This window comes from Camelus bactrianus, chromosome 12 (genome assembly GCF_048773025.1).
Source record: "Camelus bactrianus isolate YW-2024 breed Bactrian camel chromosome 12, ASM4877302v1, whole genome shotgun sequence".
NCBI classification, from domain to species: Eukaryota; Metazoa; Chordata; class Mammalia; order Artiodactyla; family Camelidae; genus Camelus; species Camelus bactrianus.
Window position 1 is genome coordinate 34,366,212 of NC_133550.1, and position 18,576 is coordinate 34,384,787.

At 40.0% G+C, this 18,576-nt stretch overlaps 1 protein-coding gene across 1 annotated transcript in view; it reads left to right on the top strand.

Moving 5' to 3' along the window:
• The window catches only part of GNPTAB (N-acetylglucosamine-1-phosphate transferase subunits alpha and beta), a 70,094-nt gene that overhangs the window by 26,937 nt on the left and 24,581 nt on the right, over positions 1-18,576 (top strand). The window contains exons 3-7 of the mRNA XM_010962794.3: positions 6,563-6,682; positions 7,738-7,779; positions 8,954-9,159; positions 13,672-13,736; positions 14,003-14,137. Coding sequence (XP_010961096.2) covers positions 6,563-6,682; positions 7,738-7,779; positions 8,954-9,159; positions 13,672-13,736; positions 14,003-14,137 — 568 coding nt within the window. The remainder of the gene's footprint in view (positions 1-6,562; positions 6,683-7,737; positions 7,780-8,953; positions 9,160-13,671; positions 13,737-14,002; positions 14,138-18,576) is intronic.

The following is an 18,576-nucleotide window of genomic DNA, read 5'->3' on the forward strand; positions in this document are numbered from 1 at the left end:
GAGATTTGGAGAAATGTAAAGCCATTTCTCTGTTTTGACTAAAATTTTTTGTTATTTTCGAAAATACTGTTATTTTCATTAAAAAGTTATTTATGTTAACATGTGAAGGGATTTATTGTTTTGAAATGGATTAAATATTTTTTAAATGTCTGATTTATTTTCAAAAATGGCAAGTGTGGATAGTTATAACCTATAAACAAAAGCTTTGGGGGGTCCTTAATAATTTTTAAGAGTGTAAAGTATCCAGACACTAAAAAGTATCCATTCTCTTAAAGTAGTGTTTGTCAAGCTTCAATGTGCAGCAGAATTCCACAGAGGATTTGAGAAAGTGCACCCTCTCCTCACCTCTAGAGTTTCTATGTCTGCGGCTCTCAGAGGGGCTCAGAGACTTTTCACTTCCAACAAGTTCACTGATGGTACTGAAACTGCTGGTCTGGTGACCATGCTTTGAAAACTGTTGCATTTAACAGCTTCTTAATGAAACATAATTTTCCTATTTCTCCAGTTTTATTTTTTCTTTTTGAAAAAAATTCTTTTAATTTTCCAAGTTTTATTTTAACAACACTGATTTTCCTAAGAACAGCTCAAAATGGCCTTTTAATTTTTTTTTTAACTCTAACATTTATTGAGTACTCACTGAGCCTACTGGCTACTGTGCCTGATGCTGTGTTGGGTGCTGATGGTGCGCAGATGTGAAGATCTCTGCCCTGATGGAGCTTTAGAGCTTTTAAGAGGAACACTAACTCAGAAAATGCAGATACTGAGGTCAGCTGTTTCAATCCATCACTCTTGTTCTCTTTCTGAAGAATGTGTTTGTGTGTTAAATATTTCTTCTCCTAATTTTACATTGCATTAAAATATAGCTTGATTTTTTTATGTAGAGATTTCAAAATTATTTAATTTTTCGTTGACAAGAAAATAGATCATATATAAAGTCATGTGTTCTAATATATATATACGTATTTAAATTTTTGTTTGTTTTTGAGGGGGAGGTAATTAAGTTTATTTATTTATTCTTAGAGGAGGTACTGGGGATTGAAACCAGGACCTTGTTCATGCTAGGCATGTGCTCTACCACTTGAGCTATATTTTAAAATAACCACAGTGTTTATAGGAAGTTTTCATTTGTTTCAGTGTTTCTCATGTCTTTTTAATGTTGTTTGCTCTGAATGAAAAAAAAGAATCCCATTCTGTATGTCAGTAACAAGTGAATATATAAATTATCTACTGCTACTAATTGTGAGGCATTAAGTTGGTCTGGGGCTCAATTTTATCATCTCTAAAATGTAGATATTTGATTAAGTATAAAATCTCTTCCAATTTTGGTTCTAAGACACTATTTAAGCTCTAAGTTTTCTTACCTACTTTATGGAATGTAGAGCCAAGGACTGCTAAGCACCTTTATATTCACTTAAATTAGTGATTAAAATAAAAGATGTATCACTATCACCATGGCTTTGGTTCTGAGTCATAGGTGACTGACTGAGTCACATCTCTAAAGCTCTAAGGAAGGCTTCCTTTTCATCTGGGAACTAAGATAGTAGTCTGCGGTTAGAACAAAAGACTCAAACTCACTGTGACCATGTCTAATAGTAGAAGAACAACTGACTCACTGACCAGGGGCAGATCACACGGTCTCCTCAGGGATGTCAGTTTAACACCAGAGAATTAAATCGATCATGAAATACAGCCTTACCAGAAGAGCAAGGAAATTAAAGCATTCTATACTTGTGTTGTTTTCCTCAGTTGAACCTGTATGGATATCTCTTGATGCTATTTGAAAATCTTTAATAGCAGATAATTATCTTTATGGGAAAGCTTTGGAATGAGCACATTTCCCCCTCCTTTTAAAAAGCTTTTTCTTTGGGGGGGGGAGGGTATAGCTCAGTGGTAGAGTGCATGCTTAGCATGCGTTAGGTCCTGGGTTCAACTCCCAGTACTGCCATCAAAATGCATAAGTAAATAAACCTAGTTACCTCCCCCTAAAAAATGAGCAAGAACACCACCTAAAAAGCTTTTTCTTTCTAAACTATGTTACTTAAGCAATTTTTTCAAGTTAAATTTTAGTCTGACCATAGACTACTTGTGAAGTTAGGAGTGAGGTGACTTTGGATAATTACATGTGGGTAATGTGAAGTATTTTTTTTTTTTTAATGGAAAAGACTGATGTTTATGTTGAGGGAATGAACTATTAGTTGTTTAGTCACTAAATGCATATTCAACCCCACTCATGTACCAGGCACTATTTCTAGGCATGTAGTGAGGAACAAGAGGGACTCATTGATTTCATATGGAACTGGCATTTTAGTGGGGGGAGCTTTTTAAATTCTTCTTATTTTTTTAATTGAATGAACAATCATTTAAATTCTGTAGTTCTTTACAATTTTCAAAAGTTTCACATACATAATTTCGTATAATCCTAAAATAACCCTTTTTTCCCCAACCTCTTGCCCCATCCCTCTCCCCACTGGTAACCACAAGTTTGTTCTCTGTACCTGTGAGTCTGCTTTTTTTTTTTTTTAATTCTCTAGTTTATTTTTCTACATATAAGTGATGTCATACAGTATTTGTCTTTCTCTGACTTATTTCACTTAACATAATGCCCTCCAAGTCCATCCATGTTGCTGCAAATGGAAAAAGTTCATTCTCTTTTATGGCTGAGTAGTGTTCCATTTAATATATATCCCACGTCTTCTTCATCCATTCATCTGTTAATGGACACTTAGAGTGCTTCCATGCTTTGACAATTGTAAGCAGTGCTGCTAAAAGTTAGTGTTTTTGTTTTTTTCAGATATAAGCCCAGGAGTGGAATTTCTGGGTCATATAGTAGTAGAACGACATTTTTTTGTTGTTGTTTTTTGAGAATCCTCCATCCTCTTTTCCAGTGGCCACACCAATTTACATTCCCACCAACAGTGTATGAGGGTTCCCTTTTCTCCACGTCCTTGCCACCATTTGTTATTTGTGTTCTTTTTTGGTGATAGCCATTCTGGCAGGTATGAGATGGTATCTCATTGTGGTTTTGATTTGCATTTCTCTGATGATTAGCAATGTTGAGTACCTTTCCATGTGCCTGTTGGCCATCTGCATTTCCTCTTTGGAAAAATGTCTATTCAGTTCTTCTGCCCAATTTTTAATCAGGTTGTTTGTTTGATGTTGAGTTGTATAACCTATTTATATATGTTGGATATTAACCCCTTATAGATCATATCATTTGCACATATTTTCTCCCATTCAATAGGTTGTCTTTTCATTTTGTTGATGGTTTCCTTTGCTGTGCAAAATCTTTTCAGTTCAATTAGGCCTCATTTGTTTAATTTACTTTTGTGTCCTTTGCTTTAGGAGACAGATCAAAAAAAAAATACTGTGATTTATGTCAAAGAGTGTTCTGCCTACAGTCTCCTCTAGGAGTTTTATAGTATCTGGTCTTACATCTAGGCTTTTAATCCATCTTGAGTTTATTTTTTGTCTATGGTGTAAGGGAATGTTCTAATTTCATTCTTGTACATGTGGCTGTCCAGTTTTCCCAGCACTGCTTATTGAAGAGACTGTCTTTTCTCCATTGTATATTCTTACCTCCTTTGTCATAGATTAATTGGCCATAAGTTTGTGGGTTTACTTTTGGGCTCTCTTTTCTGTTTCATTGATCTATGTGTCTGTTTTCATGACAGTACCATACTGTTTTGATTATTGTAGCTTTGTAGTATAGTCTGGAGTCAGGGAGTGTGATTCCTCCAGCTCTGTTCTTTCTCAAGATTGTTTTGGCTATTTGGGGCTTTTTGTGTTTCCATACAAATTTTAAACTTATTTGTTCTGTGAAAAATGCCATTGGAAGATTGCATTGAATCTATAGATTGCCTTGGGTAGTATAGTCATTATAACAATATTAATTCTTCCAAACCAGGAATACAGTATATCTTTCCATTTATTTGTGTTGTCTTTGATTTCTTTCATCAGTATCTTACAGTTTTCTGAGTACAGGTCTTCTACCTCTTTCGGTACGTTTATTCCTAGGTCGTCTTTTTTTTTTTTTTAACTTAAAAATGTGAACTATAACCTACATATATATCAGTTCTCAAAGTGAATTTCTGAATCAACATGATTGGCATTACCTGGGAACTTGTTAGAAATGCAAATTCTGGGGCTCCACTCCAGACCTTGTGAATCATAGACGCTGGGGCCAGAGCCCAGCCATCCGTTTTACAAGTCTTACAGGTGATTGTGATGCCGTCTAGTGTTTGGGAACTATTGAGATATAGACACTTTCAGAAATGGACCTAGATGAGGAAGCATCTGCGTATAGTCACAGTAGGGAGAGAGAGCCTGAGTATGTGTGGGAAAGAGGAAATAATGAAGCAGAGCAAAGAATGCATGGTACATTTCTGTCTTCAAGATACTTGGTCTAGTGGAAGATAGACATGCATAAAAAGTAGTACAGCACAGTGTGCTAAAGATTCCTTAGAATACCAAGTACCGTGGACATTGCATGTTAAGCAGTACATTTACTTTGTGGGAGGTGAGGAAAGAGGGCGCTTGGGGAATGAGGAAGTGGTTAAAAGCATGAAAGAAAGGATATCCTAGGCAGAAGGAGAAGCATGTTCAAAGGCACGGAAGCCTGCAAATTCTTATCCTGTTTGGGTAAGGGCATACAACTGGAATATCTACAGCTCGAGGTACAGATTATGAAGTTTAGATTTTATTCTGCAGGAAGTGGTGTACCTTGATGGGAAGGTTGGTAGATGCTCAGCTGTCACATGTGCCTGAGTATGAGGTGATTCCTCATTTTCCCCGTGAAGCTCTGAGTCCCCTGGTACCTCTTTGACCTTCCTCTCCTCTTATGCTTTTCCTTTTGTTCCTTTTGGCTCTGCCATACTGGCCTCTAGTTCCTTTACTATGCCACACAGGCAGCTGCCTCAGGGCATTTGCACGTGACGTTTCTCTTCTCTGGGCTTTTCTTCCCCCAGTTGCCCATGTGGCATGCTTCCTCACTGCCTTCACCTCTGTACTGAAATGCCACCTTCCAGTAAGGCCATTTCTGATCTCCTTATTTAAAACTGACCCTCAACCTAGACACACTTTGTATCCCCATTTTCTACTTTATTTTCTTTATAACACTGAACATCATCTAACTTTATTTATTTGGTTTATTTCCTGTTTTTCACCTCTCTAGAATGTAAGCTTCATGAAGGCATAAAGTTGAGTTTTATTTTATTTACTGCTGAGTCCCCAGCACCAAGAACGGCGCCTCTCACACACTAAGTGCTCAGTAAATATTTACTCAGTGATTGGATAAGCACCCCTTTCATCCAGTCATCCCACTTACTTCTTTCAAACGAAGAGTGGTTGTCAGTCTATTTTTTCCTTCTGTAATTTGAAAGATTTATCCACCAAACTGCATTTATTTTTCCATGAGATAATTACCCTTGTGGCCAAAAGAAAAGTTGTCATGTTTTGGTTGGTCTTGGAGCCTTTTGTGCTTCCAGGGGCCAGATCCTGTGCACGGACCCTGAGGAAGACTAAAGGAGGGTAAGCGTGGGTCCTTGGCCTAAAAAGAAAACCTGTACCATTTCTTGGAAAAGCTCAAACCTGAAACAGAACCATCTAAAATATGTCATGTATCACTGTGCAGTCTTGTGTCACAGGCCTGGAGCAGACTTTGAAAGATGGGTAGGATTTTGGTAAGTTGATGTAGGAAAGAAGAAGAAAGCCATAAAACCTGAATAGAAACACCAAGAATGAGCTTAGACAGGATACTCAAGAATTAAAAGCCTGCCTGACTCCTTATATTGAGGATAAGATAATAAGGGGAAAATCGAGCAGGTTTGGGAAGGTCTTCAATGCTAGTGCCTCATGTGAATCACTGAGTTCCTGTGTGCCAGGCTGGCACTCTTCTAACCCACTGGGAACTTTAGGGAACAAAATAGATAAGTTTCCTGCCACAATAGAGCTTACATTCTGGGGTGAGTGGCATGTGGGAATTACCAGTATATGTATTATGCTAGTTATTTAATATGTTAGGTGATAATTGCTATGGGAAAAAAAAGCAGAGCAGGGCAGGGAGGATTGGGAGGGACGAGGCTTGGGAAGCCTATAGCTTTAAATAGGGCTAGGTCTTCATTGCTGACTGCTGCTTAACTTTTTTTTTTTTTGAATTTTGTTTAAGCTTCTAAATTCTTTTCTTTTGTTTGGCTGCATTTGTACCCCAGCTTCCTCATTTGCTAAACTAAGAACATAGCAGTTTAAACTGAGTTTTCAAGGCCTCCCCCACTGTCTTAAAAGTTAAGTGATAGTAGCCACTTTACAGGGTGGTTGTGATGATACAACGATCCAAAACTACATGAAGTGTCGAGCATAACGCAACTCACAGAGAATGTCCTTGATAAGTATGTATTAGTGCCCAGGCTCCAGTCTGAAAACAAGCAGTGCTGTGATATATGCCATGGTTAGATTACCTTTTTGCTGATTGTTTTCATAACCTCTGAGTTTAAACCCTGTTTTGCTCTTATTCTCAAGTATACTGAAAGAATGCATATAAGCTGGAGGACTTGTGGGTTTCCCCTAGGCTCTGTCTGCCCATGCCGATTGACGTGGTTTACACCTGGGTGAATGGCACAGATCTTGAACTGCTGAAGGAACTGCAGCAAGTCAGAGAACAGATGGAGGAGGAGCAGAAAGCAATGAGGTAAAACTGATTGTTAAAAAACAAAACACAGAAAGTTCTACAATTACAAGTAACGGCACATTTCAGAAGGGTAAGGTGGTGTTCACATTGCTATTCGAACAAGAATTTGCTTCTCAAATTCATGCCATTATGAGATTTTGGCAGCCATGCATCTGACCCTTGGTTCTTGGTGCCTGAGGAGAACTCAGCCACTTTGGCGAGATCCTGGCCTCACTCTGTTAGGTGGGAGTTTCATGAACATGGTGCTCTGGGGATGCCTTGGTCTCTGAAGAGCCTAACGGTGGAGGAGCCTCTCAGCGGAGCCCTGGGCTTCCAGATCACTCAGTCTGAGTCCCAGGTGTGGTAGCTTCATGAAATAAGGTTTATTATGCAAAATAGCTACACAGTAAGGTGGATTATTCCTTGAAAATGAAACAAACCTACAGAGATAACTTTTTTTTCCATTTGATAAAGACAGTGAAAAGTATACTTCTGTTACCTGTTTTAATATCAGTACAGTGTGGAACTAGAAGGCTTGGTAATTTTTTTAAAAATATGGAATTGTGATTATTTACTTTATCTGGGAAAAGTACAGCGGGCTTCTGGAGAGCCTTCCGAGCTGGGTATCTGGCTGATGAAACTTCCCTTCTGATTCCTCAGGAGTATTTACCAAGAATTTCCCCATTCACTTCTTTGTAAATGTTACGGATGCACCCATCGCAGGTCATTGGCCATGTTATACTGCAACAAGTTGTCTCTTTCTGTTAGAGAATTTCACCTCCCCAGTGCATGAAAATGACTTTGACGCCTGGTACCATGTTTTACTAGTAAAATGTAAACGCTTGTATTTTAAGTAAACCTTCAGTAGTACTTTGGGAGGTACGTGATAGTATCTGCTGATCATATTTCATTAAAACATATAATTTATTGTGCATCTTAAATGTTACAAGCTTTATAGTACTTCCTAACTTACTAGTTAGTTCTGGTGGAGTAACCAGGAAAGTCATCCCTCTGAGTCACATGTAAGACTAGCACCAGTCCATGCATATGTAATAAAATACATTTGCTTTCACTAGAGAAATCCTTGGAAAGAACACGACGGAACCAACTAAGAGGAGGTAAGCATTTTTTCCTGTTAGGAACCGAAATTGAAGGATTGAAGTGAAACATCCAGGTTTTTCTCACTTGTTTTTGTTGCATACTCAGTATTTGTTACTTATTCTGCTGCTTTTGTTCAGTCCCTCTTCTGCTGGTTTTTGACACCCAACTTAAGTGCATCCATTTGATGGGAAATTTTGCAGTGTTAAAGGCAGAATTGATTGAGAACTCTGGTTATTCGGGTTGTAGCCAACCAAAACTTTATCATTTCTACCTGCATTAGGTTTCTCTGTTGTTTCCATTAATCTGTCTTGGCATGCTGTTATTTTGGCCCACTTAAAATCTAACTTATACCCAGTGTTTTCATTTATAGAATTTAAAATTCATTATTTAATTATGTGTTCAGTATATATTTCCTTATCTTTAAAAGCTATCATAGTTCTATGTCTTATATTTAGGGGCTTGAGAACGAGATTTAACCTAATGACAAAAAATCAGATGTATCCCTCTTGATTTGAATGGTACCTGACTCTGATAGGTCGTTAAAATAAGGCCGTCCCACTGACAAGCGGAAATCTCTGTTAACAGCCACTTCCCCACTTAACCATTAGACTTACAATAAAATGGTTTCTCTTGCATTTTTTTTGAATATTAGAGAGATTGTGCAATTTTGTATATTGTTTATTTACTGGTCATAGCTCCCACTTTGTGAATTCTCTAGCTGTGTCCTTTGCCCATTTGTTTATTCTAGGTATTCTTACGTTTAGATAGAAGTATTTCATATAAATTCATCTTAGAATGTTTCCACGTTTGCTTCTGATGTCCTGTCATATCCAATGCATTTAATTGTATTCTAATTCAGACTGATAAATTATGTCTGGTAAGATGACACTGTTAACAATAGTAATGAAATACTTAATTTCTTGTACACCTTTGGGTTGGAAAGTGTTGTGGCAACCTTTACAATTGGGGGTTTGAAAGCGCTGTCTTTTGAGTTGCACTTACAGTTTTATACCATATTTGCTAACTTACTAAATTTTTACATTCTTGAGATAAAATTTCTTATTTAATAAGAGGTTATGATTTTTAAATAGAATATAGAAGATCTGGAAAATTTAGTAGTACCAACTGGCTTTTCAATGCTGATTAAATTTTCAAGCATATGTTTGTGACCATGTTGGTGTTTCTTTCCAGTGAGAAGCAGTTGGAGTGTCTGCTGACACACTGCATTAAGGTGCCAATGCTTGTCCTGGACCCAGCCCTGCCGGCCAGCATCACGCTGAAGGATCTGCCAGCTCTTTATCCTTCCTTTCATTCTGCCAGTGACATATTCAACGTTGCAAAACCAAAAAACCCTTCCACTAATGCCTCAGTTGTTGTTTTCGACAGTACTAAGAGTGGTAAGATCTTCTTGCGGGTATTTCAAAATCATGTTATCTTCGGAATTTAGAATAACAAAATTTTGAATGGAACAGAAGTGATTCAATTTTAAAGAAATGCCTGATAAGCTAAAAATGTAAAAAGGGAAGCAAAAGAGCTGCCATTGTATTTCAGCCCTACTCTCAGAAAGGGAGTGCATGTATTTTACTCTGTGTAATAGACATGTCTTTCTGTACTGTGGTCAGGACCTTAAACCCGGTACTCACATTTACCTTTTTCTCTTGGCTCTGAGCTATTCTGGAGGCTTTTTTTTTTTTTTTTTTTTTTTTTTTAACCCCGTATCACCTTCAGCAAGGTTGTTCTCCACCTTGGACTGACCATATCTGGAACATTCATACTTTTAAGTTCTGAAACATCTGATCATGCAGTTGATTTGGCCAGATAATAGAAGTAAATTTGAAATTCCTGGCATAAAACTGAACCTGCATTCTTCTAGATTCCATCCTCCCTCTTAGCTACTGAGCTGCTGAGCCCCAAGCCTGTGTCCCCTTCTCTAGGGTCTTATCTCTCATCCTTCCTCTGCACTGAGGGACTTTCCCTGGAGGCTCTGATTTGCAACTTGTGTAAAATGAAAACTGTCATGTTCCCTTTGCAACATTGAGTCCTGTTCTCAAGCTCCCATTCTTTCAGTGTCTTATCTCCCAGCTTCAATCTTTGGAACCATCTTTGACCTGTTCTTACTTTTCAACCAGTAATTAGCCTTATCCTGTTACTTGCTTTTTTTTTTTTTTTTTTTTTTTTTTTTTGCTGGAATCTTAAGATTCTTACCTTTCATACTCATCTCATTTGCCCTGTGCCATACTGAATTTCTCCCCTCAGCCTCCAGTAATGGATGCCTCCCTACTCTGCCTACCTCTCAAGTCCTTCTCCAGTCTGTGCAGCACACAGCTGTAAACAAATTGGAAAACTCTGATCTTATCAGATCACTCTCTCTTTGAAGACAGTAAACTAGTAGTATGTATTTGTTTTTCACAGGGATACAAACTCCTTTCTGGGTGTTCAGGACTAAGCTTTAATTGCCTTGGTCCCGCCCATCGACCCTGGCATCCCTGCCCTCCTTGCGTCTCCTCGCAGCCGTCAGCATCTTCACACCTACGTGGTGCTGCTGCTCTTGTTCCTCTCCCCCTCCCAGCCCATCTCCTGTTCCTTCCAGCCCCAGTTCAAGTTCTGTCCCCGTAAGACCCCGGACTAGTACATTCACAATGATTTTATTTTTGTGTATCCTTGTTGTACTTGTAACCTAACTCACAGCTTAGCTTTTGACTGCACAGTAGTTTATGGTGCTCCCATCTAATTTCTTACTGAGCAGAAACCTTATCCTCACCGGTCTGTGTCCTGAACAGTGTCTAACATGGTGCTTGCTTCCTGGTACTTACTTGGTTATTTGTAATTTGAAAGAAAATCGTAACCTTTCCAAGCACAGATAATCTCTCCCTTCACACTAGAGACTTGTTTCTGAACAGTTTTGTATAAATAACTTATGTTTTTATATTTGTTATATTTTAAAATATAAAGGGAAAGTTAAGGGGTAATTTTTGACAAATTATATGATTTATTTTTTGGCTAAATTTAGCTTTGTTTTTTAAATTGAGAGTTTCCTTAAATTAAAGTACTTTGATAGCACTTCACCTGAAGAGAAAAAGGAATAACGTTACGTTAACAGTTACAACTCAGTTATAACATCTATGGAGGGAATCTTGGGTTTTCCTCTATTAATTTCATAATACAGCAAAGAATTAAAGTTTATAAATTTTGATATAAGTAAAATCTATATTAAACTATAGTCTTCTAAACACTGTTTTTGAATTTCCACCTGGGTTTTTGTTTGACTGTCCTGCTAAGTACATTGATTGATTTAGTAAAGATTTGCTGAGCCGCTGCTTTGAGTTGGTCCTTGTTCTGGGTCACAGGCAAACAGCAGAGAATAAAAAAGGCACATCCGTGCCTTCTTGGAGCTCTGTCTTTAGTGGGCCACAAGCGCACTTTGTCTTCCTCAGTTATCTAGACCAAGGATCGCCAATTTCTTTCTTCCTTAAAGGGCCAGGTAGTAAATATTTTAGGCTTGTGGACCAAGAGGCAAAACAGCAGATATTGTTTAGGTATTTATATAAACATTTAACCATTTTAAAGTTCAGAATTGTTTTTCGCTTGGGGCTGTACTACACCAGGCAGCGGCTAGATTTGGAGCCGTGGACTGCCAAATCCTGATCTAGGTTTAAAAATTTGTAGCCGTATTTGACATTTAGAAAACCCCCATTTAACCTCTTTCCAGGTAATATTGAGATCTGTTTTTTTTTTTTTTTTCCTTTCTGAAATGTGTAATTGCTGCTCCTCTTCTTATATTCCTGCCACTTCCTTTGTATCCTAGACTGTTAGTTGGACAATACCTCCGCAGGTGAGGTGATTTTTGAGTGAAAATTTGAAGGAGGTGAAAGAGCCAGCAATATGAATATGTGGGGAAGGAGTGATTCTCCACATGTACCCTGTATATAAGGTAACTGGAATAGCCAGTGCAAAGGCCCTGAGGCAGAAGTGTGTCTGACATGTTTGAGAAAGAGCAAGGAAGCCAATGTGGCTGGAAGGAGAGAGGGCAAGAGATGAGCCTGGAGAAGTAACAGGGACCAGTGGTTCAGGGCCCAGTAGCCATGACTGGCTTTGGCTTTAAGTCAAAGCGTGATGAGGAAGCAGTCATTGAAGGGTTTTGAGTAGAGGAATAATGTGATCTGAGTCATATTCCAGAAGGATCAGTCTGGCTGCTGTGGTAGGAACAGACTGTAGAGGGGTAAAAGTTGTAATAATTCAGGCAAGAAGGAAGCTGGCTTGGAGCAGAGTAGTGCTGAGAAGTGGTTGAATTCTGGACATTTTGAAGGTCTACTCAACAGGGTCTCCTGATGGGTTGGTAATTGGAGAATATCACCTTTCTTATTCCAAGCCCTCTGCTTCTGTTTAAAAGCACAACATTGGGATGGAAGTAGGGTGTGGTCACAGTGTTGTTGACTCATACTGAACTCACTGTCAGTTAAAACTCCAGAGTCTCTACAAAATGCACATGTGCTAATGCGCAAGTACGCCTTTTACCTTTTTTTTTTTTTCCAATTTTCAATTTTTTCAAACACTTTTTATAATTTATACTTGTATAGCTGGATTCTGGTGCCAAGTTAAAGACCTTACCTTTGTAGGAGATTTTATTTTGCTTGATTTGACTGATTGCTCCAAATAGCAAGGCCTTTGGGGACTCCTTGGTCTGTGCCCCAGGGTAGCAGCTTCTCTCTCAGTGTCGTGTACACGCATTACACAGGCGTACCTCTCGTGCCTTCCAAAACCTTGATGGGCTGTTGAATAAGGCGGAACCTACAGCAGACCTCTGAAACTTCTCTCCAGGTTCATTGTGGCTTTTATAATTTCACATTCTGTGGTCAGGTTTGGCTCTGATCCACCCAACTTGAGAGCTAGCCCATGTGTCTCCATTATATCATTAAGATGGCCTGAGGTGTTCACTGCCTTGCTGATAGTATGTATGAATGTGTGTCCCTCATCTGTGAGAATTCTCTGATCTACCAGCATAGAGTCCACCATGTCAGTGGGGAGAGACAGACAGACAGACAGACAGACAGGAACAGAGAGGTATGTGTCTGATGAATTTATTCATAATAAACTCATGCTCCTGGTGCTCAGAGCTTCCCTTAAAAAACCATCAGTATATTGTGAAGGCTTTCTTTTCTCCACTTCCCACCAATATTTTTATGGTATATTTGAGACTCTTGCCTGGGATTGGTACCCATCTTACAGGCTATAATCAGTAGACCCTGCTTTTTGTGCCCATTTTGCAAATCGGAATTGCAGCCTTCTGATCTCTCCTGTTTTCCATGATCCCCAAATGTCAGCAGCAAATTTGTGGATCTCATTTGTCGCTATCACTTTAGAGCTCTCTCCCAGTAGGGGTGTGTCATCACCCTCTTTGTTCCCCAACTTAATCTACTCTCTGCAGCGTTACTGATGAATCTTAGGAATTGACTCTGACTCTGGAAGAACCCTAGGATCTGTCTGCAGTGGCCCCTGGCTGTTAATCTAAATGCCACTGGCCTGGCTCTCAGGGGCCCCCTTCTTCTGGTTGCCCTTTTTCTCTAGTACCTGCCACTCCCAAATGTTTCATTCTAGTCAGACAATTCTTTTTGATTAAACATGTTGATGTTTGCTCCTAGCTCTGTGATTTCTGTCAGCTTGTCATTTCCACGTTTCTGCAGCCCACGTGACTGCTTCAGTATTGCAAAATTTAACATTTAGTTGCATAGTGATTTACATTGCTCCCATTTTGTTGGATAGGTTAATTTTGTCTACCTCGACTATATTTTTTGGAGACCATGGATTAGACTACTTTAACAGCTCTCAAAATGCTTTGGACAGTGTCCTGCCAGGCATCATAGTTAAGTATTCATTATAAATATGCTTGTTTGTTATATTCTGTGTTGCAGTTGAAGATGCCCACTCTGGAATGCTTAAAGGAAACAGCAAACAGACAGTTTGGAGGGGCTATTTGGTATGTTATTTTAAATTAAGTGTATTTTTGCAGTAGACTAGAATAAAAGCATAAGTAATAAAGCTGTTTTATTCTGAGAGGCATTTTCATGTTTATTTTTTCTCTAAGCTTAGCTTTCTAGTATTCATGAATATTGATTTAAATAATCTTAACAATATTTTGAAGCTTGTATGATGCAACAGATCTTTCCCAGTTTTCTCAGCTGTGAGTTTTCACCAGCCTCATGATGTGAACAGTGAGTTGTGTTTTTCCCCTTCCTATTTTAGACAACAGACAGAGAAGTTCCTGGGTTAGTGCTAATGCAGGATTTGGCTTTCCTGAGTGGATTTCCACCGACGTTCAAGGAAACAAATCAACTGAAGACAAAATTGCCAGAAAATCTTTCTCTTAAAATAAAACAGGTAAGCATGTAGAAGATAGAGCAGCCAGTACCACACATCTCGTTTAATGCGTGGCTCTGCTCCTGTGGCCCCTTTCGTTGTAACGCAGCCGACACTCGGTCTGCTGCCCTGTTACAATATGTTGTGACGAAGACAAATCTTTACTTACAGAAGATCTTCACTTTTTACTCTTAATTTGGGCAAAAGCCTAAGAGTCTCGTTTGATTTGTCGGTTTCGCGGACAGAAGCAGGGTTCGTGTGTTTAACAGATGAGCTTCTGCTGCGTGTCAGGCGCTGTTCTGACCCCTGAGAATGCAACAGTGGGCGGGGCCTACAGCAGTGGGCGGGGCCGGCGGGGGCCCTGCTGGCGGTGGGAGCGTGGAAGGAGGGGCGGGAGATGAGACCTGGGGCAGGTGCACGCAGGCTCCAGCTTTCACTGACCGAGGGGTGTGCTTCAGACATATGAGCATTTGATAATGTGAAACCTTCATTCATTAATAGCTAGGTGAGTCATTGACATATTTAAGGACGCTTAGTAACTTCACATTTGACCACCGAGGCCATTTGTTGACTCTGGAGGCTGTGACATGTCTTTTCCTTAACATTGTTTTCAGAGCCGTTTTTCTGATTTATGTAGGGCACAGTTCGTGTGGGTATGCTTTCCTTTTTTTTTCTTCCCTCTTGGGTGGGGGAGGTAATTAGGTTTATTTATTTATTTTAATGGAAGTGCTGGGGATTGAACCCAGGATTTCGTGCATGCTAAGCAGGCACTCCACCACTGAGCTGCACCACACTAACCACCCCTCACCCCCATGCTTTCCTTTTGACCTTGTGTCAGAATCCCTGCTGTAAAGTCAGAAACAGGCTGTGAAACGTGAGTGTTTTTTCTCTTAGAATAGAGGGCGTAAAGTTCTTGCCTCAGAATTTGTTAGACTCGGCTTTTCTTGATTTTACAGAGAAATGTTCTTTAAGTTCTGCCACTGTGTTCAGCTTCCTGATCTTCCTTCACCTGTTGATGTCACTTAACTGTTCCGAGGTGAAAGGGTAGAGGTGGAGGTCTTGGGGGAAAACTCTGACGGGGAGTTCCTAGTTCACGTTTTGACCTTGCTTTTTATGTGCCTGACAAAGTTTCCTTAACTTGTTTCTTTTTCCTCTTAAGTGTTTTACTGTTTTAAGATACTCTGTATTACCTTTGTAAATACCACAGTAATATGAATGGCATTTATGTTTTTTTTCCTTTTTTTCATATTTTCCTCCATAGCTTTGTTTATAGTACTTGGAAATACAGTACTGCCCAGCTAGATTGGGGTTGAATTATTTCTTAATCTGTGGTTATTTAAAAATAGATATTATATTCTTCCTTCCCCAGAATTATTTTTAGTACTGATTTGGGCAGATAAAACCATAGATTAGCATTCATTTCAGCCACTGTTTATTTGGCTTCTTGACTTCCTAGCTGTTAGTTCTACAATTACAGACATACGTATCTGGACTTTGGATTGTTAGCTCAAATTCCTTGAACACAAAAAATGACAAGCTTGACTCTGTGTAACTCCAGTTACACTAAGTTTTTAGAGGAAAGAAGATTCATGACACTTCTCCATCCTCCGTTCGGTTTGACCAGCCCATGCCTCCACCGGCTGAAGCTGCTGACCCGCCCATGGCTGGTGGGTGGGTGGGTGGGTGTGTCCTGCCAAAAATTGGCAATCCAAGTCGTGGTCACAGTGTGGAGTGGTGTGTGCTTGTGGGGATCGGGTGGGGCAGAAATGAATTGGACAGGAGCTCCAGCAGGCTCTGTGCACGAGGACACCCCTCCTCTGTCATTCACCTGGTTGGAGATTGGTCTGGATTCCCAGTCTTGTCTTTGTGGAGGCCAGCACTTCCTCAGTGGGTCCAGCCAGTTATTCACAGTGTTTGTTACAGCTCCTTGTCACAATGCCAACACCGTTTTGAGAAGAAGAAACAGCTTGAACAGAGGCCTGGGGGCTTGCAAGTAGATGGTGTTTTCAGAAAATCGAGATATTTCCGGAGGCCAGAGCCCAGGCAGGGATTTTGCTGGTTCTTAGACTGGGAAGTGAGGCCGAGGCCAGACAGAAGAAGATCCCCTGATGAGGAGCCAGGACTTGGTCCTGGAGTCAGAGCATCTTGAGGAGGGTCCCGATCTGCCTCTAAGGAACATGGCAGGGAAGGTGTGGTCGGGAGACAATAAACAAGAAGCTGGAGGCAGGAAAACCAGTCTGGCCACTGCTGCCACAACCCAGCAAGACATTCAGGTTCCACAAGTGCCTTGGCAGTGGTGCCAGTGATGAGAGTGGTTCCAGAACCATCTGAGAGAAACCCTCAACACGACATGGCTATTTATTAGCTGTTGAAGGACATGGAAGGAAAAATGAAAGGGGAAGTGGATGCTACCAGTGAAGGTGGACCACACTCAGAGCTTCCTGGGAGAAGTGAGATTGTGGGAAGGAAACTCAGAGCTCAGTTTAGAGTGTTACATTGGAGGTGCCTTGTCATACGTGGAAGGAAGGGCCATTAGACATTGGGCTTCAGGACCTGTACAGCTGAACCACTGTACCCTCCCAGGCTCCTCCAGGGGGCCTTTGCCAAGACCTGTGGCCTTGGAGCCACCCAGGGCTCAGTTCTGTCCCAGAGACCCTCGCCAGGCTGTGAACATCTCAGGACAGGTACTGCCTGTTCGCCTTCTACCCCGGTGATCACCTCAGGGCCTGGCACCCGGGGGGCCGCTTGTTGAAATGCTTGTTGAAAGAATGAGCAAGAAGAAAGGCTGTGACTAAACACACTCACCACATACAATGTCTTGGGATATAATGGGAAACGTTTCAGGGGTGTGATTATTTCAGGGAGTCATCTAGGTTTTTGGCACCATGGTTGTATACATACAACTTGCATTTATCATTCTTTTTAGAGCAAAACCAGAGTCTTTCCCCACCCCCAGCAGGGGAAGTGGGACTTGAAATTGGTTTAATTTGCAAGATAATAGATTCAAATTCATAAAAACTTTTCTGTGGACTATCGTCTTAAAAATCAGACAGTCTTTTCTGTTGAAAGCTTTCTAGTTTGAGATACCTTGAAATGAGTCCTTTTACAATCGGATTAGTTACCCTCTAATTTATCTGTAAAAATTTTTAATGTGATGGACACAGACAGAATTCACCTTTTGAGCAATCAGATTACCCGTGGTCTTTATTTTCAGCTCCTTCTGAACATTTTGTGTTTTTAGACATTTTCATCCATGGGGAGTTTTTTCTTTTTTTTTTCCTTTTTAATTTTTTAAATTTTTTTATTCGCTTCTTCAATATGTTAGAGCAGGCAGAAAGTCTTCCCAGTGCTCTCAAGTGCATTCTCACGTTTGGTTTAATTCAGTGCAGAAGTGTAGGACATGCACTTGTATTCAGGCTGTTTTATGGTCATGTTTTGGAGGCTGTATGTGTGCATATGAAGTAGTCAAGCAGCAAAACAAGATAGTATAAAGTCAGCTAATCAAGGAGAGTAGTGTAAACTTTGAATTGGCATTTAGAGACAAGAAAGACTGTGTGGATCAGAGACATGAAGGTTTTCAAAGAGGAGGCTGCATGGGATCCTTGACGCTGACCAGGCAGTTTGTTTCTGCAGGCAGGACAGTGTGGGCGGGGTGGGACCAGCGTATTGTCTGACCTGGCCTCAGACCCCCGAAACCTGTTCAAGGCACATTCAAGTTCATAGCAAGTTGTAGTAATATTTGTACTAATGCCCCTTCTTCCAGTGGCCTAAAACATCTTATGCACCTGCTCTTCTAAAGCATGGCACCCTTTGGGGCTTTTTCCCCCTAAAGAAAGCATTTTGATTAAACAAGCAACTCTGGAACTGATTTAAGTTTTAGAAAACCACCAGGACATATTAAGATCTAGTTGCTTGAGTTGTCAAATTACTAGAAGGAGCTCTTTTGTTTTTCAGTTGTATTAGCTGACATGTTTTTTCCCTAAACTTATAGTACCATATAAAGGTGTATCAGTCACATCATTCTAGATAATGCTATAGTAACAAACATCCCAAAATCTCAGTGGCTTAAAAATAGCAAAGCTTTATTTCTCGGTCACATTACATGCCTGTTATGGGTCTGCAGGGGGTGGGCATAGCAGTTGTTTTCTCTTTGAGAAACTTATAATTGAAGGAATTTAGATAAACCTGTAATTTAAAGTACGAAACTATATATGGAGACAGTTGGCCTACAGTTACCCTAGCTAAGAACTCCAGCCTTAGGCACTTACTACACCCACTGTCTCTTACCACCTCTTTCTCTTGGCAAAAGTAATTAAGGTGTCCGGGATTAGGGTGCCACCTAGTGGCTAGCACAGGATCCTTCCTCCTAACCCTTCTCACCACCCTGGACTTAGTTGATTATGGTGACAGAAAAATTTTTTCGTACATATAAATATTACTTTAAGCTCTTTATTTTTCCT